The sequence below is a fragment of the Ictidomys tridecemlineatus genome, chromosome 1 (assembly GCF_052094955.1).
Source record: "Ictidomys tridecemlineatus isolate mIctTri1 chromosome 1, mIctTri1.hap1, whole genome shotgun sequence".
In the NCBI taxonomy this organism is placed as follows: domain Eukaryota; kingdom Metazoa; phylum Chordata; class Mammalia; order Rodentia; family Sciuridae; genus Ictidomys; species Ictidomys tridecemlineatus.
Window position 1 is genome coordinate 113,560,992 of NC_135477.1, and position 25,817 is coordinate 113,586,808.

At 38.6% G+C, this 25,817-nt stretch overlaps 1 protein-coding gene across 2 annotated transcripts in view; it reads right to left on the reverse strand.

The window, feature by feature from the left end:
- Positions 1–224: 224 nt before the first annotated feature.
- Positions 225–25,817, reverse strand: part of Efna5 (ephrin A5) — a 278,183-nt gene continuing 252,590 nt past the window's right edge. The window contains exons 3-5 of one of the 2 annotated variants that reach the window (XM_078045357.1): positions 10,700–10,765; positions 10,209–10,289; positions 225–4,679 (exon numbers count right to left, since the gene is read on the reverse strand). In XM_078045357.1, coding sequence (XP_077901483.1) covers positions 4,558–4,679; positions 10,209–10,289; positions 10,700–10,765 — 269 coding nt within the window. In that variant the 3' untranslated portion in view covers positions 225–4,557. The remainder of the gene's footprint in view (positions 4,680–10,208; positions 10,290–10,699; positions 10,766–25,817) is intronic. The other variant, XM_078045359.1, reaches the window with a different exon arrangement.

Here is a 25,817-nt window from a genome sequence, read left to right on the forward strand (position 1 = left end):
AGAGACAAGGCTGAAATCTCACCATTCTCTCAATAGAATATCTGGAATGTGCCTAGATACTTGGCCATTTTGAACCCTGCATTCTTTGAGCTTCCCAGGCCCTCTCTTGTGCATGTTGTATTATCTTTTTTGTCCACAAAGATTTTGAAAAATCAGCAGAGTACAAGTAGCCCCTGAAATAAAGGCGTCATTCAAGGAACAAAGAAGTAGAAGGAGGGATCCAATTAAAATGATGAAAATCTTTAATTTTTATTTAGGTATACTTGTACGGACACGTGTATATACAAATACAGATTGTATGGGTTTGTTTGTGTGTGGGGTTTTTTTTTTTTTTACATTTTCTTTTACGTTTATATAATGTCAGCATTTCAAAACAGCACTCGATGAGTAAGTGCAAAGGAACTGCAAAGCAGGGCAGTACAAGCACAGGACCACACGGAGCTGGACTTCACACCCAGACGCACACACAATGAGTGGCTTCAATGGGGTGTCAAGAGTAAGCATGGAAAGCGGATTTTGACTCATGGGTAACCTCCAACATGCCAGCATCTATTAAACTGTACAGACAATGGGAGCAAGCCCATTGTAGGGAGATTTGTCTCACATCCGAGCAGCTCTGGGGCAAATGCATGGGAAAAACTCAGTGATGCCACACCAGAGACAGACCTGCCCATTCACGGCTCTGAGGGAAAATAAAATGTAGGAGGAAAGCGAGAGACAAATAATAATAATTTTAAAAAAACATAAAAAGTTGAGGGAGTTGTAAGGCAAACCAGGGTGCTGGTGGAGGTGGTTTTTCAAAACAAAAGCCAGTGACCACAACTTTGAGAGCAATGAATGGAAGGGAGGAGCTAAAAACTGTTTTTCTAATTTTTTGAAACTAATAAAAAATGGCTGCAGCCGTTGCTAAGGCACCGGAGAAAAACAGAGTCCCTGAAAATCTGCAGGTACAGTGTGACTCTTCCTCTCACATTGTACAGAGGGAAACAGCCCCCATTTAATCTTCCTAAAGGGATTGGTTTGCAACCTTTCCTGTGCCTGAGCTGCACTTGATACCGACAAGACTTTTCCTGGGAAAAATGAAACAGTCCATGAAACAACCATAAACAGAAAACCAAACCAAAGTACAGAACCATTACTAACTTCTCCAAACCTTTTCAAACCACATGCTTAGGGTAGGGGAGGACCATAGGGCTCCAACATCAGACCTTGAAAACATTGAGGACAAGATATTGGTCAAAAAAGTCATGTTGTTCCAGGTCCCAAGATGATGGAGTCTTAAGCTTAGGTGGGTGATGACCACATGAGTCCTGTATATGGAGCAGTGTCTCAGCCATTTGTGACTTTTCTTAGTCATGTACACACTGGATGTTTCAAAGCCTCAATGCATGTTTTGTATCCTGAAAGTCTATTGTTCTCACTTACAAAAGACATAAGAATCAAATTAATACTTTATTATCAAACACTATATACAACAGAGGTTGCTAATAATACAGAATTTAAAGAACGCTTTTTTTTTTTTAATGTTTTTCTTTTCTTTCCTCTGCCACCCAAGAAAGTACAATACAAAACAATAGTCTAAACTAACACGAACTGTTACCTGGTCTATTACAGGATACACGGTATCCACTAAACAGACAGATCCTTATTTCCCTGCTTCATGTTGCAAAGCCCTTGGCAACCAGGGGCAAAGGTCGCTGGGGTTTGACCAACTGGGGCTGAGGGGCAGTCATGGCTGCCCTTCAGGCTTTGAATTTTTTTTAAATTAAAAGCTGCTACAAAGTTACATGACATCCTCCTAAGCCCCCAGAGGATTGTAACACCACTACAAAAGGCCACCAGCGTTTTTTTTGGACAAGATGAAAACTGTCTGATACCAATCATCTTCTTGAAAACTCCACGGCAAGTGCATTAGCTACGATTATGTCATTTATAGGTTGAGAAGCATATTGTCTACTGGTGTGGAAAGTCTTGCTAATTTTTTTTAACTTAATTTATGGTGGCACAATAGTGAAGTAAAAGGGTCTAATTTCCCTGTGAAAAATGAAAGACAATGGCAGAGAGGGCCATGAGTAATTATTTCATTATTTGTTAGAGACAAATGCTAGAAAAACCACAGAAGTCACCATTTCTAAAATGAAATTAGCACTGCTAATGTAGTTATGACTAACTGGAATTATTACAGGATTGTTTGATTTCCTCGGCTATAGAACATGCAGTATTATTTTCGTTCTGCCTATTGATCCATTTTAAAAGGTATCTTTTTTTTCCCCCTACCCAAGTCCCACTGGACCAACAAGCCTGTAACTATTAATAAAAAGAATAGGATTTCTGGATACTACTGAGAGTATTGAGCATATAAATAGCTAAAGGAAAAAGGAATTGAATGCTGTGGACTTTTGTTTCAATGAAATAGTGGGTGCCTTCTGTGATAAGACTCTGCCACTCCAGAGAAGTTCCTGATATTGGGGAGAAGGGTTGATTGTATCTGCGAAGCTGGCAACCCCACTCACAAAGTTCCAAGTGAGAACAGACTCAGCAGTAACATCCACTCCAAACCATCAGGTAAGCCCAGATTACATTTCAACATGTGTACAACTCTCTAGGGTGCAGTACATTTACAGCTGCCTTTCATTCACATATTTTTTTAATTCAAAACTACTCACAATTCTAAGCAAATTCCCATTCATGAAGTCCGTCCATAACATGACCCCCCTTTTTTTTTACATATACATTTTAAAAAACGAATATATAAAAATCCTTATTTTGCTGGAATGCTTTCAAATTTTTCACATTTTACATGATCATTGCATTTATTGACTTGCTTAATTATTTTGAAAGGCATGGTTTCTATTGACATGTCGTGCAATAGCATAAAAGGCTAGATCACTTTTCCATTGGTCTGACACTTCTCCCTGTCTAGGCTTTGGAGTTTAAAGTTCATGACAGTCCCACCAGTAGAAACCCCAAGGCTCACATTTCCTGGTAATCAACTGGAAACGTCCCCTGTTGGCCATGCTAAGATTCCTTAAACAGGGTCATCCTGTGTTTATTCTCCTTCTGCCCCACCCCCACAATGAAACAAGATAGCCCCCATATTTCTAAATGTATCAAGGGATACCACTTTTTCTCACAAGTTTAAATAGGACAAGCATATATACTCACTCTCAGCATAAAGTATATCTAAATAATGTATTTTCTATTCTAGTGGATTTTTAAAAAAATATTTTGTTAAAGTCTTTGGGACTCCATCTTGTTTATCTCCCACAGATAAACACGTGTTCCCCCTACGCTTTAGGCTGTGTCAGAAAGGGAAAGAATATAAAATCAATGCTTGAATTCTTTTATTCCAAACTTTGGAATTTTTATTCCAAATTTCCCTTTAGCCCTCCCAAGTAGTACTGACTGACTCTCCTGGTGACAGGGGTTGTTTTTTGTCTGAGCCCCCTGCAGTTGTGGAGTGTGGAGCAAAACGTGGGCATTGGGGTGGGAGTCGGGAAAAGGCCACAGCACACTGGCGCTCCAGCAAAGCCAAATCACATCTCCTCTGGCCACTGACATCCTTTCCTTGGTACATATCATCCCCCAGAGGAGCAGCCAAAGCTATTCCACTCTGCAATCATCAACCCTGGCTTGTCAGCCTTGGGGAAGGTCACTTTATTCATAAAAATGCCTCTTTGAGTTTCTAAAAAAAAAAAAAAAAAAAAAAAAAAGTTGTAGCACCATGGTGATCTTTATTCAAAGGAAAAAAAAAAAAAAAAGATCTGGTGTGCACTGCCCAGTCACCAAAAATATTAGAGGCACTCACACATACACACCCCCACCAAACATAGTTTGCTCTGTTTTCACACTTGCTCTGTGTCATCATTCCTGCACCCAACTCGCCTCCTGGAAAAAAAAGGCTTCTTTTACAGAATACAAGTTTTGCTGTCAAGAATGCTTTAAGACAGTCATATTTTTTAAAAAACCCAGTGTCTCAACCTTTTAGAAGCCTGTTCATTTATATACTCCTAGAGGAAATGGTGTAATATTATATCTATTCTTAATACCTCCCCTCTGGACCTGACATGGTGACATGATGCCCTGCATGATCATCTTACAGTCCTGAATGAGAAGGCATAAATATTGTATAGGAGAGTGAAACCCTCCTGGGCCTGGCCATCACTGGCTGCATCTGCCACTATTCTTCCTTGTCCATATACCATCCACACAGTGTGCTAACGGAAGTGAGCTCTTAGAGGAGAATGCACAGGAGCTGACGAACCACTGGTGTCACTACGACAATTTGGCATTTTCACCTGGAGTCCATTTAATTTGGAAGGGGTGAGAGAAGTCAAGGGCAAGGGCTGGGGGTGGGGTGAGGGAGGCAGCAACTAGTTTATTCAGTCCCCCCAACCCCAAGTTGTTGTTTAGAATTCAGACTGAAGGAAAGAAAACAAAAATCTGACATCTGCCAAAAACCAATAACAAGTCCCTTCTTAGGATGAGCAGTTAGGTGGATCTCTGGTGTTCCAAGACCCTGATGTTTTCTGTGACAGGTGACGGGAGGAGACTGTGCTATAATGTCAAAAGCATCGCCAGGAGGAACAGTAGGATTGCCAAAAGGCGGCTGGGTATCCTTGGTGTTTGTGCCGCGTTCTCGCCGCGGGATGGCTCGGCTGACTCATGTACGGTGTCATCTGTTCAAATAGAAAGCACACATTCCAATGAGATTTCACATCCTTAATAACTCTCTTTCAGCAGCCTGCTGTTAACAGACCTCGCCACCCTCTGCAAAGTAGGGTAATGAACCTTGTGCCACCATTGACTTTCATGTCTGCATAATCACTCATTATTTACAGCAAACAAAGGAGAGGCAGAGAAAATCGGACTTTCTTGGCAATATTAATACTTTCCTTTAAAACTGAAGGGAGAAATTGTGCATACACTATAACCTTCGCTATGTGAGTTACTTTGGTTTGCTAGCAGTCAGACTTGTCTTGCACAAACTTGAAATACCCAATATATGTTTTAAATCTAAGATGCCACAGGGAGGAAAGTGTTGGAGAGCGTAGGGGAAAGAGGCAGTTATGTTGGCATATTAGTGGTTAACCAGAATGGGCTGTTCATTTTCCTCTCTTTAGTCATTTCATAGGATTAGTGTTGAATGATTTGTTGGCGGGTACCGAGGTGAATTTTCAAATATAAAAAATTAAATGCCAAAACAACAGCATTTTAAATAAACTATATGTAATGCCCAGTAAACTTCAATAAACTGGTACCCACTGGTTTTCCTTCAATTAGGAATCAATTATGCTACTATTTCCATTATTGGCCCTGTATCTCCAGGATTAAATTACTTGAACTTGACTATTTTTATTTTTATCAGGCTGAAGCTTGGCACATAAATTATCAGCATGGATGCAAATTTTCTTCTAAATAAAATGGATTAAGTGAGTTAAGCTTCTTTTATTTAGCTATAAAGTGTTCTACGAGGCTGCCTCTGACTTTGGATAGCCTCCCTGATCTGCATGATTAACAGGCTTAACTTTGAAATGGGAACTTTGCAGTAATTAGTGCCCAAAGATAGATGGAGGCTTGCCTGTGAGCGAGCCGTGCTATTTTGTAGCATGGCCCATCTTCTTCCTTCCACCTGGTCTCACTCGTGCTTTTAGACTAAATGACCTCTGAATGACTTGCTCCTGGGGCCAATAGTGGTCCTCTGTGCAGATTTTCAGCATCCTGTAGGAGCTCAGCAATTGCCAACTGGGATTCACTCAGTGGTCAGAGAGAATGATAGGTAATAAGTGAGACCCTAATGTGACTATTCCCAATTATGTAGATCTCAAAAGATAATCCCCAAGTATCCCTGAAAGGCTCACCTTGAGCCCCTTAATGGGTTAACTATCCATTATTTAAAATTCATTTATATTTTCCTACTACATGACACATCACAATAAGGACACTTTTTCTTGCTGGGCAGAGTCACAATCACAATGGATGTCTCTGCTCATCACATCCATTCCTCATGTAAACTAAGAAAGACGTTTTCTCAGCTGGGCATCTTTTGCCCCTAGATCTCTGATCACATTAGCCTGTCCTCATGTAGATGCTGCTGCATCTAACATGCTCCCCTTTCCTGGACCTTAGAAAACCTAGATGGAGTGGTTTTAGCTTAGGAAAATGTTAGGAAGCAAGAATGGGAAGATAAATGATGAAGAGAAAAATGTGTGTAGTCCTGCACAGGATAGCCAAGTACTTGCAGACCTTCCTTTTCTTCGCTCTTTTTCAGCCTTGCAAATGTATTTTGCAGTTAATAAGGGGTAGAAGACCCTTAATATCCCTGGAATTAAAATTCGAATAACTTCCCCAAGAGCACCAAAATGGTGTCAATCAAAACAATGGAGTACTGCAAGAACTGCAAACATGGAAGATTCCATAGAACTTTTTTTTTTTTTAAACTAATGTACTGGAGATTGAACCCAGAGGCATTCTACCACTAAGTTATATTCCCCAGCCCTTTTAACTTTTAAATTTTGAGACAAGACCTTGCTAAGTTGCCGAGGCTGCCCTCAAACTTGTGATCCTTCTGCCTCAGCCTCCCGAGTTGCTGGGATTATAGGTGTGTGCCACCACACCCAACCAGAGTTCATTTTAAAATAATACTTATACACCTGAAATTACATGTGTTCTTCTCCATGTTATTCTTACTAACACATTACCTAATCTCTGCATAGTTTGGAACCAAAGCAGCTCTTATGTACTCAGTGTGAGCATGAAGGTGACCCTTTCACTGCTTCCTGTCCCTTCCAGGTGCTCAGCAAAGCCTAGTCATTACTTGAGGCCCACTCAGCACAAGACATGGTAAAAGGGCCTCACAGGAAAATTGAGAGGAAGGCTTTCATGTTTCATCTAAAGTGAAGCATGAGGCTTAATGTGCCTTTCAGTCCTCTCATCACGGACAATCTGTGGACTTAGCCCTTTTATAAGCAACCAATGAATGTACACCATCCTGCCCCGAAAAGGGGAAAACCCATTTTCTTGGGGCATCATGATTCTTTTCTTATTCCTGCAACATGATGTTCTGCAGTGAAGATTCTACAAAGCATCCTTTGATTAAAATAGAGGCTCAATGATGGGATACTCTATGGCTCCAAAGGGTGAAATGAGAAACTGGTTATCCTTTGGGTAAATCTGAGCAATTTTAGAATTCTAAGGAAGAATTCATAAGCAAAATCTATCCTAATGGAAATTACACCTAATTTCTAAATGTGGGAGAATTTCTAACATATAACAGTGAGCATTATTTGGAAGAAGAAAATGTTCCTCTTCAGAAGCCAAATCAAGTCTTGTCTCCTGGCTACAGGATTCCACCACACAGGGGTTTCAATGGTTAACTGAGAGAACACTAGCGATATTTTGGAGCATGTAATGTGGCATATGTCTGCCCTGAGATCATCCTGCATCCCTGATGATAGGAAACTGGCAGGCAAAGTGTTGCAAGCAAACAACAAAGACAAATACATTCCAAAGATAGGTGAATTAGTACATATTGTTGAGAACATGCAGTGGAATCCTTTCAGACTTGCTGGATTCAGAAAGCCTGCATCAACATCCAGGGCTGGTGAACATCCATTCGCTCAACCAGTTAACACAGTGGTGAATTGCTCTGAGGCTGAATTTTGTAAGGTATAAGGTTACACCCTCAAATTTGTTATTATATTCATACTGCCAAGGACTGTGGCTCAACCTTTTCTCACCTTTTTAATGAAGATGCTCACTGGCAAGCAAATACAGTTACAACTATCTCAAGGAACTGCAAGCATACCTACACTGTACTTCCCACCACCCAAGCATGTGTATGCACATGCATACACTCTCTCAACTATACTCTTAAATGTTTACAAACTTTCATCAGTTACGTGCTTATAGTGTTGAAGCTGTTACAAATTTTGAATGATCACTGAAAACTTATTTCCCCGAATTCTGACAGTGAAATATGCTCATGTATGAAAGTGTCTTAATGTCTCACATGTTAGTTGAATTCAAGAGTAATTTTCCTAATAGCAGAATAGTCCTCAGTATACCTCTTCTTTACCAGAGAAAAGCATGCCGTATGTGGGTTTCTAAACAGCCTCTTGCTCTCTAAATAGGCAATGTCAGTTTACCTGGAAATGACATGATGGTAAAGATATGTCTTCATTCTGCATGTGTATCAAGAAACAATCCCAGGCAACTTTTATTTATAACATGCCTAACTCTTCTAGTTACCTTTATTCTTATTATCAAACTCAGGAGAGCAAAATCTTCCTTATGAACATCTATACCTCTAGAAATGATAAAGAATAATAATTTTATTTACATATGTATATATTGGAGCCAAGAGTTCTGAATATGAAACGATCTAACTAGCTGTGTGGCCTGGACAGGTCTTCTCAGTCATAAGAGAAACAATGTAGACTTTATAGTTTTGTTTTTTTTAAGAAATAATTTATTTGTTGTATTGGGATTGAACCCAGGGGTATTTTACCACTGAGCTACATCCCCAGCCCATTTTTATTTTCAAACAGGGTCTTGTTAAGTTGCCCAGGCTAGCCTCACATTTGCAGTCCTCCTACCTAAGCCTCCCCAAGTAGCTGGGGTCACAGGTGTATGCCATGACACCCAATAACTCTATATTCTTTAAGACATCCCATTTGACTTGCAGCTCCTATGATGACCCACATCCTTGAGCTTGTGAAGAGACTGGTACCTTGAAAGTCACGGTAATGCTTCCAGATTTCTAGGACACAATTAAAATGTCTCTGCGTCAGCACTCATTCCTTGCAACTTTCTAAAGCAGCTACCTGATCCCTGGGGAGCTACTAAGACCTCTGAAAGCTCATTGTACACACCTCTTGTTTGTGCTTTGGGTGAGATGCCTGCCTTAGAAAAACAAGAATGCTTGGGGGAAAAAAAAAAAAACCCTAACTCTTCCTGTCAGTTACAATGTGAAAGCTATTGTATGTCCTGAGGCACTGCATTTACTCAGGGTAAGTTTCCCTAAGGCTCATTGACTGTGTTATCCCAGTAACAAGACTCAGTGGATAAAGTGGACCTGAGGCTCCTTTAATTTCTATAACAATAAGAAAAAAAAAAAGTCTTACCACAAAAAAATACAAAAAAGAAACAAGAAAAAAAATTCTCCATTTGCATAAGGGGACTCAAATCTTTTTGTGAAGTGGAAATATTTTTATTTCCTTTCAGCTTTGAGATGATGGGAGATGGGTAAAGAAAGGCATCATGATCTTCAGCAGGAGAGGGGAGGAAAAGATACTACTATATGGGAAGGACAGCAATGAGCTGGGAATAGAGGGCCACTACCTTTCAAAAAGAATCTAGCTGCATTTGATGGCCAAATTGAATTTATAACCAAATGGATAGTTTATAGGTTTACATTATCCACAGTATACTACAGCGTAAATACTTAAATGAGCGTTCTTGTGGGCTTTATTTTCTTTCACAGGGCTGGGATAGTTTGAAACTGTGAAACTGAGTACTAGAAAAAATTTATCTTTAAGTCTTATTTTGCCTCAGCAATCAAAGATCATATTTCGCTCAACAGGCTACGGTGTACATTTGTGAGAGCAGCAGGTGTGTGAATCTGTGGTGGAAACATGATTATACTTCTCCAGACAAATGCTATTGACAACAACAGCACAAACAATATTGGAATAAAATGAAGTTTTTTAGATCAGTTTCATGAGGTATGTGATTTTCTAGGGAAAACTAAATACGCTGAATTGGTTGTTTTTTTGTTCAATAGTCCTACTACTTTTAGCCACAGATTTGGATATCAAAATGATAATTTTATAAACACATACAATGGAAATGTTTTTTGTCTTATATGAAAACAGATTTTTTAATATTCACAGTGATTCACCAGCATGCTCTGAGGATATGGCAAAAGGCAGTGAGATTTTAGCATTCTGATGGGGCTTCATATTAGGATACTGCATTAAATAAAACCCATGTCCAAAAAAGAAAAGCCATATTTAATCTAACATGCATTACACAAAGATAACTGGAGGAATGAAGTAGAATATAAGTAATATTAGCATTGGTAGCAATGGGCAAAAGCAGAACAATCGAAACATGCAAACATGCAGGAGGAAGAAAGGAAAAAAAAAGGGCTGAAGCACCGGAGAGATAGATGCATTTGTTAAAAGAGATTCTCTAAGCATACTAACCTGCTGGTTCTAATGAATTTTCTACTTTGTCGTTAACATCGAAAACACGATCATGAACACCTATAGTTTTCATACAGCTATCTATAACAAAAATAGAGATAACAGCCAAATATGTTAGTGAAGATACCCTTAAACTCCCATTTCTCTTTTTTTCTTTCTCTCTATTTTTCCTTTTATTTATGTCAAGATTGTTTTACAATCAATGGCATGTATCCGAATGCCAATATTGTTCCCATTAGCTGTGCACGTACAACAATCTAAGAAACAACAAGTTAGCAACTGCTGTGTACTTAAATAAAAGCATCATGAAGAATGATGAGAAAAAATATGATGAAAACTAAAACATGGATGTTGATATACGAAACAGATACCACACGAGATTTAACAGTAAAAAAAAAAAACAAAAACAAACTTTTACCGCCGTGAACCAGACCACACGATAAAGCATGCGCAGTGAAGGCACCCTCTGAAGCTCAATCTAGGAAACTTACTTGTTGGTCTCACAAAGACTTTGAGTTTTAGGCAGGACCTTCTTCCATTATCTGGGATTGCAGAGGCTGTGGTGAGAGAGGGCAAGAGAGAGAGGAGACAACGACAACAGATTACTTACAACAAATTAGACTTTTCATATGGATCTAACTGCTACAGAGGAGCCTACTTTCACATCCCACATTTCAATACAATAAAGAATCATGCAAGAATGTGGGTCATCTATGAAAAAATATTTTGGACTTTCATTTCAAAGGCATTTCCATTTAACTTGATCTGTTATGAATTTTCTCTAAATCAAGAGGATAATACCAGAGCCCTCTTGCTTTAGGGGCTGCTCCTCCTCAGCTGCAGGAAGAGAGGCCCACCAGAGGCTGGGGGTGAAAGTGCTGGGGAAAGTGCTGGCAAAAACCAGTATCAGAGAGTCAGAAAGGCAGACTTAAACATGACCAATTTCTGTTGGGGAAAGCAGAGCTTTGTCTGTCCTGAAAGCTTGTCTGTCAGTGCTTTGCAGGTAATTCAATTAGAGGTTTTTATTCAGAACTTGGCTCCACTTTCTATATGACTAACCCAAGCCCAGCAACTTCCATCATGCTATTATACGTACAATATGCTATTGAGAAAGTACTATGTTGCAACAGCACATTTATTTTTTTAAAAAGTGTGCAACAGAGAAGGATGGAATTAATAAAGTGGACTTACCAAAACATGACAACATGTTTCAAGTTATAAATCATTTGAGGAAGAAACTTTCTTCTCCTCTTCAAGATAATAAGATTGTAAACTTTCTCTGGGTTTGAAAGATTATCTCCCTGCAGTACTCACAGCTGAATGTCAAAGGGATTTCCAAGGGTGGCAAGACCCTTAACAACCACATGTGTTTACTAATGCATTCTAGAAATGACATAAATTACTGAAATGAGTGCTGCATACTTTCCTCCCTATGTGCTTGCTTCAAGTGGTTTCTTTGTTCCGAAAAGGCAGATGACATCAATCAAAACACACATGGCTTAAAATTAGTGTGGTAATAGCTAAAGTGACAAAGAGAGGGCCAGCGCTGTCTTCTCTCTTTTTATTTTTATGGTATTCTTCATGGGGAATCCCAGAAAACAAATGAACACAAAAGTTTACTTTGCAGGTAAGAGGATTCAAGATGTAAATTCCAAACCAATTTTACATGAATTTCCTCATGGAACTACAGATCCATGAAACCATGCTATAGGAAAACTTATAAATTAAGGACCTAAAACCTCAAGCTGTAAAGGACCCCCAGTGTCACTATTCAACACCTGTTGAAACTCTTTATTTTAGGACAAAAGTATGGAGAAAAGATGTTTTCCACCCTCCCCACCTCCTCTGGATTCTCTGACAAGCAGTTAAAAAGTGCTAACAGCTGGCTTTGCTGTAGGCTTTCATTAAATCAAAGTCGGAAAAACTCCCTCTACTGACATTTACAGTAACTAGTGTGTTATTTAGGGCACAATATTTGCACTCTGTGGTTTGATCCAGGAAATGGTGTCCTTCCTGTGGACCCCAACTGCAAATGTGCATGTCACAAACACAGTGCACATAGGTGACTCCAATTCATTAAGAAAACCACGGGTTCTTAAATGACTACATGTCTTACTCACGAGAGGTAGTGTGGAAAAGCAAAAAATGGATATTTGCACTGCTGTTCTATAGGTTTTTGAGTGGAGAGAAACTCACTTTAAGCCTCTGAACTTGATTCACCATAAATAGCTGATTTTACACGATATTGCAAGATAAATAGGCTCAAAGCAGGATTAACTGTTTAATTGCTTTTGTGAAGAGCTTTTTGGATTTAGTACTGGTCTTTCAGATTTCTCTTAAGTAGAAATAAATCCAGGACATAAAAATTATTGTAGGTTGAAGGGGAATAACTAAACAGTAGCAATTGATGAGACATCCAGGAAAAAACTAAGGGTTCTCTCACCAGCTCCTAAGAAGGGACATGAGCCTTTGCTACTAGATAAATTACATTCCCAAATTATCAGATATGTTTTACATAAAATGTAAAACAGAAACCTCTCTTCCCTACCAGTCTTCCTACTATTACTTCCTAACACCAGAAAAGCTGAGACAATGATAGTGTGATCGATGCTTCATGATACTGTTTGACTATAGCATTCTAATCCTTAGAAAAATTTATGAGCAGAGACTATTAACATACAATTGGTATGTGAGTGCATGTACAGACTACATTAACATGGACTGACTCCACAATCTCTGCTCATGAGACTGTGCGCTCATGCCCTGAACACCAAGCCCTCAGAGCCAAATTGAGAAGTGTGCTTTGTTAGGTCAGTATAACTTTAGTTCCTTACATACCACATCTAAAAACAAAACCAAAAATATTTAAAAAGATTAAAAAAATTCCATATTGTGGAAAATCCTTTTATCTATATCCCTTTATCCGTTTCTTTCACAAGGTTTTAGAATGTGAGCATGCAGCTTCACCACATGTTCAAGGTCTGTTCACCCCATCCGCCTTAGCTGACAGTGCAGGATGCCTTTATATCACTTGAAATACAGAGGACTAATTATCAGTAATATTTGAAGATATGCAATAATACAAAAGTGCTTTATGAGTCGCAAGTAAACTAAAGGCAGAGGATTGAGCATTAAAAGCACAAAATAATACAAGAATTGAAACATGTACTATATGCCTTCAGGTAAGCTTTGAAAAGAAAAATTTTCAGGATCACTTACGAGTAAATGGCAAAGCTAAGGATGCCTGGATTTTGTTAGGAGCTAGGTAATATTAATCCCCATGACTCTAGAGAAATATCACTTTATAACATTCACCTTAAAGTGACCAATATTATCTTTATCTTAGTTAGAAGAAATTTTATATATATATATATATGCAATGTCTTCTGTTGCTTTCCTTAGAAAATTAACAGTCAACATTAAAAACTGATAGTGAATACTTATCAAATGCATTATGTATTACTGCAGCTTCATCCATCATTTCAAATACTTTTAAAATTCCTACTATGAGCCTGCTTCTTTATTAAATGCTGGGGATGCTAAGACAAACTGATCTTGCCTTTTTGTTTTGTTTTCAAAGAGAGAGAGAGAGAGAGAGAGAGAGAGAGAGAGAGAGATGAGAGAGGGGGGAAGAGAGAGAGAGAGAGAGAGAGAGAGAGAATTTTTAAAAATATTTTTCACTTTTCGTTGGACACAACATCTTTATTTTATTTTTATGTGGTGCTGAGGATCAAACCCAGCGCCCCACCCATGCATGCCAGGCAAGTGAGTTATTGCTTGAGCCACATCCCTAGCCCCCTGATCTTGCCTTTGTATTGTGCTTATTCCAGCTGGTGCATAAATGTGAGGACATCTAGAATGATCCACATGAGAACTGAGGCTTACATGAAGAGCTAGCACAATTTTGAGTAGGGAGCGATAGCTTCATCTTGGAGTGTGAAGGTGTGTGGCAGACTCGCTCACCAGAGGAATTTTTGTCAGAAGTTTCATAGGGTCTCTGGAAACTGACCAAGAGCAACTACAACAAAAGAATTACAACATTTTACCCCTAAATTCCCAGGTCAAAGCTCCAACAACTAAATAGAAGTGTTAACCTGCAATCAGTGAAGAAAACCTAGACCTGCATTCTTTTTATAAAGAGACATGGATTTTCTAATAGAGATTTTCAAATTAAAATGAGAAATGCCTTAAACAGTTGCCATGAAATCCAGATTCATATCCCTTTACTCACTGCTGAAAATGCACATTTGGCGTCAGGAAGTTGGGGGTAAGGATATGGGGGCCATTAAAACAAGCAAAAGCTCCCATTCCATTATCTTAATAGCAACTTTATAAATCAATCCATAGGGCCCCTTCCCCCTAATGAGCTGCAAAGTACCAAACAAAACTGTGTAGCACATAATGAAATACAAGCTGGAAGCCCTCCGGTTCTGTGTTTAGAGTACCATGCTTATAAGGCCATGAGGGCCCCTTATCTTCACTCTGTTCCATGACCTCATACAGAGGCCCTAACTTGAGTCATTCCCCAAAAATCATTCCCTTGGTGTCCTGGGCTCAGGTGAGTTTAGCATAGCACTTGGCCAATGTGGAGCAAAGGAGGGACCTATGCTTAAAAAACTATATTCAGGATTTCAAATATATACTGTATTCACACCATTTTGGACATAGCAAGAGAACACTGTTGTTGTAGTTAGCTTCTGACATGGCTCCTAGTGATCCCTACCTCCTTGTACTCAAGCCTTTCTGTAATCCCTCCCCTCAAGAGGGGGCTGAACTTAGCAACTTGCTTCTGAGAACACAGCCCAAGTTAAGGAGTATCACCTCTGTGATGAGGTTGCAAAAGTTTGTGATTTCCTTCTTGCTAAAACTTCATCTTTTGCTCATGAAGCAAGGTACCATACTGTGAGATTCTCAATGCAGAGGCCCATGTAGCTAGAAACTGAGCGAGACTTCCAGCCCTAAGCATGCAAGGAAGTCCTGGCTTAGAAAGCAACAACTCACAAGGAATTGTATCTGGCTAACCATAATGTGAGGCAGTTAGAGTGAATCCTCAGCTGGACCTCGAGATGACTGTTATTGTTTTTTTGTGTTTTTTTTTTTTGGAGAGACCCAATGTTCTCAGCAAAGTGGAACCTGGACTCCTGACCCATAGAAATTCTGAAATAATGTTGTTTTAGCCACAAGCTTTGGGGGTAATTTTTTCAAGACCTGGCTGGTGCAATGCAGTATACAAACAAATGTATGTCATCATTGATTTCCCACAGCTGCCTTTAGACTGAAGGACTAAGACATTGCAGCATTTTCTCCTGATGGGCAGCCATGTCCTTGTTCCCATGGAGCAGTGCACTCCTTACACTGGGGCCATGCCTAAACAACCAGATCCCTTACTAGTTTATATTTCAGGCTACTGTTACAAGTCCACTTAAAATAGGCCTGTAAGAGAGGTAATTATAAACTGCTGTTGAAGAAATACTACAAGACACATCTATTTGTTCTCACTCCAGCATTTAAAAACTGTTTTTCATTTTCCTTCTCATGCAACTTGGTTTGTTTTTGCTAATGTAATCAACCTGTGCTGTTCCTTGCAATTAACATGATGTCTCACTTTAACTCTGAATTGCTGGGTGAACCTAAGTGGGATTTGATACAAAATATGAACTTCAGCCATAAGAGAAAATGCTTTTCCTCAGATCTGTGAAATGGGATATAAAGTTGAGCTTTAACTGAAAGAATTTCAAAGTTAAAAATTTTAAAGTTAAAATAAGTTAAACTTTTCTTACTATGCAAACCTCCTATCAATTATCTTCTTCATAGGCCATCAAACTAAGTATGTTACTTTAGAAGTTCCACAATAATTAAAGTATCAAATATTCTTCTTCATAAAGAACCTAAAGTTTGGCAGGAGAGAGGTAGGACTCTCATTTCCTACTTCTTTCACATTTTCAGGCCCAATACAGTGTTCATTAGTCAACTTGAACATTTCTGTCTAACCTTATTCAGCCTCCAATCTTAATTCCAAAGGCCAAAATCCCTCTCCTTTTCTGTGTCCCATGTCAATCTGGGTACTTTGAGAAGTTTTATTTTTAAAAACAGTCAGCCACTTTCTTCTTTGTAAAGAAACGAGCGTGTGTGAGCATTAAAAATGCAGTTTTCCATTATGTTTGCCACAGGCAATATTTCTCAATTTGAGCAAGTCAAAAGAAAAGATAGGTTATTAGTTGTTAGCAGGACCCAGTTTTTTCCCCCTCTAGGTTTTTCATGCAGTTTAATATACAACACAAATATATTCAAATTAGGCAGGTGAAAGCAGAATTAAGCATTAATATTTCTTTCACAGTAAATGCTGGAAAAGTAAAGCCCATTTAAATACAGAGCAGTACTGCAAATGTCTCCTAGAATTTAATGAATCAATAAAATCCATTTTGTGTATATGGGCGAAGGGTGGGGAAAAGAAGTGGTGGGAATGGGATAGAGAGTAACCAAAGCCATATGGACTTCTTAGAAAATGGTTACCAGATTTGCAGAAAAATTCTTAAAACAAAAGTTAGGCCTCTTCTTAGTGAAGAATACCCAGGCAATAATTTACAACTGACTGCTTGATTTTTTTTAAGCACCACAAGACTTGATTTTCATATTAAGAATAAAATCACCAGTTATATTGGACCACATTACACCATTCTACCTATTGAGATGTAAAAGTCACATGGTGTTTTTTTTTTTCTTGTTTGTTTTTGTGGTGCTCAAGATAGAACACAGGGCCTTGCATGTGTTACAGCAAGTTCTCTACCACTAAGCTGCACCCCAGCCCAGAAGTCATGTGTTTTAATCACTGGCTCATGCCTTAGGTGTATGGAGTTTGCATCCGCAGGAGCTGGTTAAATTTGCCCACACATTTTACCTCTTACAGCCAGCAGTATCTCAAGACTTAAATCATTGGCAGGTTAAGGTCAAAGCCCCAGTTGTAAAAATTAAAAAGGAGGTTATTAAGTATGGAGGCCTTGGAGAAATTAAAAATACCATGTAAATATTAGATACTTTGATATGGCTCTGGGGATGTTTCTTTTAAAAAACTAGAAAAGGGAAAGGGATGTATTTCCCACAATATAACAAGAAGGGTGGAAAAATGTACTCCCCAAGCTAAAACTTGTTTTCAACACTAGGGGACTATAATGGGGAACAAAAAATTAGAGTAAAGTTCAGGGCAAGGGAGGTAAAATAAGTTCCAGCTGGGCAGCCTCAGAAAAAAGAGAAATTGGGAGGTACCACCCATCCCAACCATTGCTCCTCCAATGACTCTGCCGCCTTAGGCGAATTCTCACTGCAAATGCTAACTTCAGTATTATTTAAATTCCAGCAGCTAAGTCTCAGTAGATCAATTACTTTTTCTTAGCAACCTCAAACAAATGGCTGAGGACAAGTTTCTTTCCACCAATTTCTGGAAATAAATAAATAGAACATCATCATGCTTATGTACACATTTATTTGAAATATGAGCGAACTTTTACTGACTTTTAAAAGCTTAGTGATGATAAACCTGTTTCCACTGAAGAAGGGTATCAAAATCTACTGAATTATGAGCAGAAAACAACATTGATTTTGGAGGATTATTTTAAACTGTCCCTTATAAGAAGGCTTTCTCATTCTTTCTTAGGAAAATTTAAGACAGTTTAAATAAATCTCAGTGTGTGATTCAAGACTTGACCTCCTTCTTCAATGAATGGGGAAATCCAGTCCACTAACAGAGATAACCCTTAGATCTCATTTAAATTAAAAAAAAAACTAAACATTTTATTAGGCGTTTTATTATTTAGAAAATATCCCCAAATATCTTTGAACAGTTAGAAAAAAAAATGTTTCCTCTTATCAAATATTCACTGAGGCCTGGCCTTCCCTGAGGACACACTGTTTAAGTCTGTGCAAAGTCGTCAGATGGTTCTTCTGGTCTGTGGTGATTTTGGCAAACCTGCTGTACTAGATAAGTATTATCTGACAAAACAACAACAACAACAACAATAAAAAAAAGGATAAGCAGAACCATTCACTTAGAAAAATCCTTCTTCACTGGAAGCCACATAATGAAAGTAATGACAGCAAAAATAAAAGCTCAGATAAAAGGTAAAAGTCCTAGAATCTCACAAGAGGAACAATTTGTATTATCCCTCCTCCTCCGGCTCCTTGAGCAGCTCTATATGGTATGCCATCAGGTGACTCTAAGGAGAGCTACAAAGCCCCCATTATTCATTTGTACCGTTAACAACAGAAACAATGTTTTTACCATACAGCACTAAGGCAGCAGAACAGCAAAATACTAATAAATCATCAAGTTAATGAAATTCAAAGAAACTCCTAGAAAAATGTTAATTTTTTCTAGCCTTTCACCATCCCCATTATCCTTAACCTCCTTGGGGAGGGTGCTTGGAAGAGACATGGTTAGTTGTTTGAGTGCAAGCATAATGATGCTCTGGACTCTCTCCTCGGTTCATTTATCATGACTTATTTTGTATCTTTGAATCAGCTGCTTAACCTACTACCTATGCTTGTTTTGCTGTGAGCCTCCTGTTCTCAAAACAAATTTTAAGTGTCACCTACTTAAGAGGAGCTGTAAAATTGCATAGTGCACTTGGAATCTCAGGTGATAGATCCCTAGAGATCTCAAATATTATTTCACTACCATACAGATTGATATCATCACTCTGTACTTATTCCTCCCTCTGCGTAGGGATTTCCTGAAGCAAGGGCCCAGCTAGGGCTTCTTAAGTCTCCAATTCTGAGTACAACTATGTAGAAGAGGGAGGGGACAGGACTGGATAGCAGTGTTAAAAAAAGTTATTTGTCATTCATGAAGAAAACCAGACAAATGTGACCCTTTGTAGTTCACATTTTGAAAGAAGGTCTCCTTATGTTGCCCAGAGTGGCCTTGAACTCTTGATCTTAAGAGATCCTCCTGCCTCAGCCTCCTGAGAAGCTGGAACTATAGGTGCATGGCACCATGTCTGACTCTATAGCCTAAATTTTAAAAACTGAATACTACTGTAGATTCATTTGTTAGTGTTTGGGGGGTGTTTCAGTCAGGTGTTTTTTTTTTTTTTTAATTGTTTTTGCTGTGACCAATAGACCTGACCAAAAAAAAAAAAAAAAAAAAAAACTAAGAGGAGGAGACATTTGCTCAGTTTCAGAGGTCTTAGTCTGTAGACTGGCAACTCCATTGCTCTGGGCCTGATGTGAGGCAGAACATCACAGTGGAAAGGCATGGCGCAGCAAAGCAACTCAGAACACAGTGTGGGGAGGTCAAAATTACAACCCCAGGGCCATGCCCCCAGTGAAGTACCTTCAGTAGCCACACCTTACCTGCTACCATTACCACCCAGTTAATCCAGACCATTGGATCAATTCATTGATTATACCTCTCATAAACTAATCTTTTCACATCTGAAAATTATTGCATTGTTTCATACATTAGCTTTTAGGGGATACCTCATTTCTAAACTATAATGATGGGGGAGAGGGGGGATGATGAAGGTGTTCATGTGAGGCTTGTGTGCTGAGTCTGAGGCAGGTGCTTGGAGAATTAGAAAGGGTATTGGAGGACCCTCATTCTTTTGAAAATCTTGCTAAGATTCTGTGGGTTGTGTTTTAAATACATTTTAAGAGTGTGAGCATGCTACTAAATTGAAGCTAAGGTAGACCAAAATAAAGACATGAATTCTACAGAGAAGCAACCAGGCCGGCCACTGAGACTCCCTTTGCAGCTTCACGGCTTGACCCACTACAGCAATGGCACTGAGCAGACATGACTGTGTGCCCTAACATGTCCACAAACACTCTGCTGTTATAGTATAAATGGTTCTTATTTCACTCTTCTGTGTTCCTTTGCATAAATGAAGATAAGTATTTATGCAAATCAATGATTCATTTGGTTGTTTTTCTTAATCAGTAGGCTACATTCTCCCCCATGTCAATCATTTCTGGTGAAATATAAGTATCTAGGCAGGAGTACCTGTTAGTTTGGGGTAAAGACTCCCAATGGAATTCTAGAGGTATGAACAAATTAATGTCTTCTCTTTAGCAGGCTCAATTTTATCAAAGAGACAACTGTTTAGGTACCAGGACTGTATACTTCATTTCACACCAAAAAGCTTTCTTTGATGGGTTTTATGTTGATAGAGTGAGTAAAATCTTAGGGACTAAACTCTAGTTTACTGTGATTGTTTCTGAGTAGGACAACTTTTCAGTAAAGTTGATGTCTGTGCATTCCTGTCCATCACCCTACAGCATGATAGACAGGGTCTTTCATAATCTGATCCCAACTGTGATTTCTTTTTTCTCTCCCACCTTCAATACACATTAATAGTTAGTCCCAACAATATTACCTCCCAGAATCTCCTGGAAAGTCTTTTTTTTTTAATATCCTGTGACCTTTGCTTTGCCTCTGAAATTCCAGCTCCCTCCAGTCACTTGAGATATGTCCCCTTTCTCCAATGCACTATCCTCTCCTGAATTCTTACAGCATCTGTTTCTATCTCCTTCATAGCAAGTGCATCATTCTGTTTTGTTTTAGAATTGGCTATTACTTCTTATCTCTATTACTACAGTTGCAAGAACAGGAGCCATGCTGGTTTCTTGAGTTCTTGGTGCTGGGAGTCTATTGCTTTGTTCATAACAGGTGTTCGATAAATAGTTGAAGAATGAGAACAGAAATTAAGAAAAATATGTCCAATGTAGAGTGATTTGTTGGCCAGCTATGAACCAAAACTCAGAAATAGAACAAAAAAGAAAAATGAAGAGGGGATAACGGTAAATGCCAACTAAATTAAGAACAAAAGAAATTTCTTTTTTTTCTAGAAAGCTCCTCTCCCTTTGCTGCAGTTTCTTTCTTATAGAATGACCTTGGAGAACTTTGTCTAATAGACAAAGTTCAAGAGACATAAAAAATCAAGTAGGTAGTATTTTAATATCTGTGTGGTTCCAAGAAATAAGAAGTCAAGGGAATGAGGGAGTCTTTATAACCAAAGATACACAGACTCTGAACAAATGATAGCCTAGGTAAGGGGTTGCAGACCCCTCCAGTGACCAGTTTAAAACAAACAAACAAAAAAAACAGTCAAGGTAAAGCTAGAATCCAGGTGATTAGGGGCTTCTGAAGTAATAATAAAATAAAGTAGCACTGGGCAATGAGGACCACAGGTGAGGGTGATGTCATCCTGGCTGCAATGCTAGTCCTTAAGAGGCCCAGACAAGTCAGGGCACCTCAGACATTTCATGAGACTGTAATTGTGTTGAGGAACACAACTATCCTTCAACTACAGCAGACTTTTAAAAGCTAACTATAGGCATTTTTAAGAGAATTAAAACCACAGATCTAGTATTTCTTATGTAAGAAAAAACATCTGTGAAGTGGAACTTCAATACTTTGAAAGTGTAGGATAACTTTGGCCAATTCGAGTAACAGATCGGACATGTAATTCCAATTTAAAATATGTAATGGAAAAATTGATTTGGTCTTGTGACAAAGTGAAATCTGGTTTACATGTAGTTTCGGAACATTTAAGAGAACTAAAGCTCCATATTTTTAAGTTTAATTTATTATGATGACATGAATTAATTAAATACTTGGAAATATTGTACAGTCAGACAAGTGATATATTTAGAAAGGATAGAGAATATATTTTCAAAGGACAGAGAACATATTAAATCTTTAAGTTCAATGTAAAATGGTTAAAGAAATTAACTGTGATTATAAATGAAGCCAAATATTTACATTGACTAGTTTTGTAGATAGTTGGAGATGTATAAGCCAATTTGAATAGGCTAGATTTGCAATTTTTAGGAAGAATTATTTTTAAAATTAATTTGAAAAAGTGAAATATCAAATTTTAAAACAAAAGTAACCTTCTAAGTAAACTTTTTTGTGGACAAAAGCCACTCTTCTGTGCCTTAGAAGTTTAAGGGATTTTGCCTGATTTCAGGAGGGGGCTCATATGCAGTCTTCTCAGAGAAAGCTCCCAGGATCAGCCACCTGAAAGCTGTTTCCATATCTTTCTGTCACCACATCCAGTGCTCTATAGGTCCTAGTGTAATTGACAGTTATAGATTTGCTCATTTCCTGGTTTACTGTCTATTTCCCAATTAAGTTGTAAACTCTTAAAAAAAGAAAAAAAAATTAATTACACCAGTGTTTCTCAAACTGAACATAGTGCTTTGTGAGAAAGTAGGCAACCAAACCATCTTTTTGAAGGAATGAAAAAAGAATAATCTGAAAACTGAGTAAACCAGAGATAGTTAGTGCAGGAAATAACCAAAGTTAACAATATGTTCTAGGAACTGTGATCTTCACTGATTGATCTGCTATGTTTTTCACTTTCTGTGACTATTACTTTTATATTTCCTCTCACAAATGCACAGAGCAATCTTACCGGTAGCTAGATGAAAACTTGGCCCACTTTATTGCCGCTGCAAACTTTTGGAGAGATTTATTTACTATTTGATTTGCCAGAAACCATAGTTTAGCAAGCAGGTAATGCACAGATGGTAGCAAGATGGATAATAATAGGTTGATGAATTATAACTTTAACATAAAGCATATTAAATAAATCAATGCTGTATTTTTAGGAGCTTCTAGTGTTTGAAGTCTGAAGAATGAAAAAAAGGATAACCATCCTTTAATATACGTTTCTGTTTTTAAAGTTTTTATTTTTCATGAAAATCTTAAAAAAAGAGTAATAAAAACAAGTATCCTATCCATTAGCCATGATGGATAGCCATGATGTGCTATTGAGTTTTAAGCCAATTGTTTAATACCAATGTGCTATTTAAGTTTTAAGGAATCGTTTATATTTCTATGATGACTCTCCATGTCATATAAATAAGACTTATTACATTCTTTGGCATGCAGGGCGGGATTCATTCTATTTTTCCTGTGCTTAGTGGAAGAAAACTCTTGGGTCAACTTATCTTTTTAATCTAAGAAGTCTCAGCTGAAATTGGCTTTGAAGTTCACTAATTACAAAACTCAACAGGGGTTTTTCCTTATTTGGTATAACTCATATTTCTATTCATTAACCCCAGTTTTAAAAAAGATTAAAAAGTCTGAATAGGAACAAACTTAAAAGTCTCAAGAACAGCCTCTCTCCTGTGACACCTTTAGACACTTGCAGTGCAAACTTTGCTCCCAGGATCTGATTCCACATCTTCTGTGGCTGGAGGAAGGGGAGGTAAAGTTTATGTTTTGAAGTTCCCAACTACACAGTGCTTCAGGGAGATGAGAAATCAGTAAATGCTTTCCAGGTCTGTACACTGGGAAAATTTATGTCAACCTGAGTTACAAGGAAATCGGCATTCTGGAGGGCAATCCTGCTCAATGCTCTTCGCAGGGCCAAGCCACTGGGTTCAGATGCTTTCATTCTGGTGAAAAGATCATTACCAGGCGGCTCCGGGGAACTTGGCCCTCCTGTAAGTGTGTTCCTTTGTTATGAATATGGAACAGATGGAGCCAAATCTATCTGCTCTGTAGGAACAAAAACACTTACAACCCAGCTCTCTCTATTAAAGACTCTACTTAGCTCCTTTATACCATTGGCTTTCTGTGCACTGCTGTGAGGTTTTGACTTTATAGAAAAAGGCACTTCATAAAAGCAACAGTTCTTACTCTTAAACCAAAGTGGCCTAAGAACTAAAGAAGATGAATACATGGTTTCACCCACAGGACTCCTTGGAGATATGCAGATATTCAATTAGCAGTGTGCATGTGTGCATGTGTGTGTGTGTGTGTGTGTAGGAGAAAGACTGTACTCAATTCTGGTAAATGTCTGCATTAAAACAACATGAAAATATAGAGAACAGAGAGGAGAGCGATGAAGATGTCATGTTTCTCATTACAAGGATGGCATCTAATTGCTCTAGCATAATAAAATGCCAGGATTTAATTCTGTATATATGTCTGTAAGGCTAGCAAGGGCTGTCTTGAACAAAAAATATGACTATGCACAACAACATCATGCGGGTAAACATAATTAGTAATTAGGACCATGCCACAAAACAAAGGCTGTATGATGTGTCTTCACTATGAAAAATAGTAATAATTACTTTCAGTATCATGCCAATTTGCTTTTATAACCTGAAAGATATAAACACTGCAGGTAAAACCAAAGCATGCTCTTATTTATTAGGCTGATGAGCTAAAAGACATCCAGAGGCCATCCCTACAATGTGCTGTTGCCAAGACATGTGTGTTGGCAGATAGCTAGGTGAGTGTCACAGGCTTCTGGGTGTGGATGCACCACTGTATGTGCACCTCCCATTGATAGCAACAGGGGGAAAGGAGTGTCTGCCTCATTTCATTACATTTATTATACTGATACATTTAAAGTCTGGCTGCCTCTTCGGAGATAATTGAAAAAAGAAATTCTGTGGCAGGATGCTTTGATTCTGACTAAATCAAGTCTTCGGGCAAATTTCCTCCTGCCAGTGGAAGCACAGCTTGCCTGAAGTCGTAACCTTTGTTGGAGGAAAGGAACTGGCCTTGAAGCAGATCATGAAGCAGATGTTTTATGCCAAATCAGAGTCTAGGGATACGGGGGCTACTGCAAATAAAACTCTTCTTCTGTCTGTTCAATCATTTCAATTCCCTGCAGTGTGAAATATGAACTTGCCAACAAATGGCCAGCGTGCTGTGCCTCGCAGCAGGGGGAGAAAGTGCCACAGCTGTGCCAGAGACTGGAGAACTCGAGACGCGCGTGACATGTTCATTAGTCCCCTGTATGGCCAGGGCCTGCACCAGGCCAGTCTCCAGAGCCATCCACGGGGAAGCTGGCAGAGTGTTTACTATGCCCAAAAGAGTTAAAGACACAATTTCCACAGAAATGAGATGCAAACTTGTAGTGATCTCTCCGGTGACCCCAGGAGGTTGGTCTTTAAAAGAACGGATCTTCTCTGGGCACAAATGGGTAGAAAAAATTATGTCCGCCAGTGCTTTCAGCCTTTCCCCCTGACTTTATTAAGCAGTCTGCTCTATGAGCAGTAAAAAAAAAATAAAATAACAAAATAGACTTTAAGCCTCTAAGAGAGACTGAAATGGTCGCATGTAAGAGCTAAGATGTTCCTTCTGTGTATCAGAAAGATGGATTTGTGAGAACTGCCCGGCTCACTTGTTGCAGGCAAATGTAACCCTGGTTCCTTCCAGTGTACTGGCCTTCTAGTTCATTCCACATTACAGCTCTGCAATGATAAAACCAGTTCATTTATCTAAATTAAGGTAAAATTAGACCAACAAGTTTCAACTGGACATCTTTTGCAACATGTAGAACATGCATAGTCACACGTACTCCTATAGCTGTAATCTTAGATTGTGAATATACTATATTCAATTCTATTGTGAGATTTTTCAAAGATTATTCACATACTTTCTAGTGCCACATTTTAATCATGAGCTCCCTAAATAGAAGTCATTTGCATCTGTAAACATTTCCTTGCAGTAGTATTTAGCAGTATATTCTCTTTGTACAGAGCTATTTTAAAAAGAAAATAAACCTTAATATGGAACAACAATCAAGCATGAGCATTAAAAGGTAAATGAGAGGCCAGTGAAATCCTCTATCCCCTTTATGTAATTTC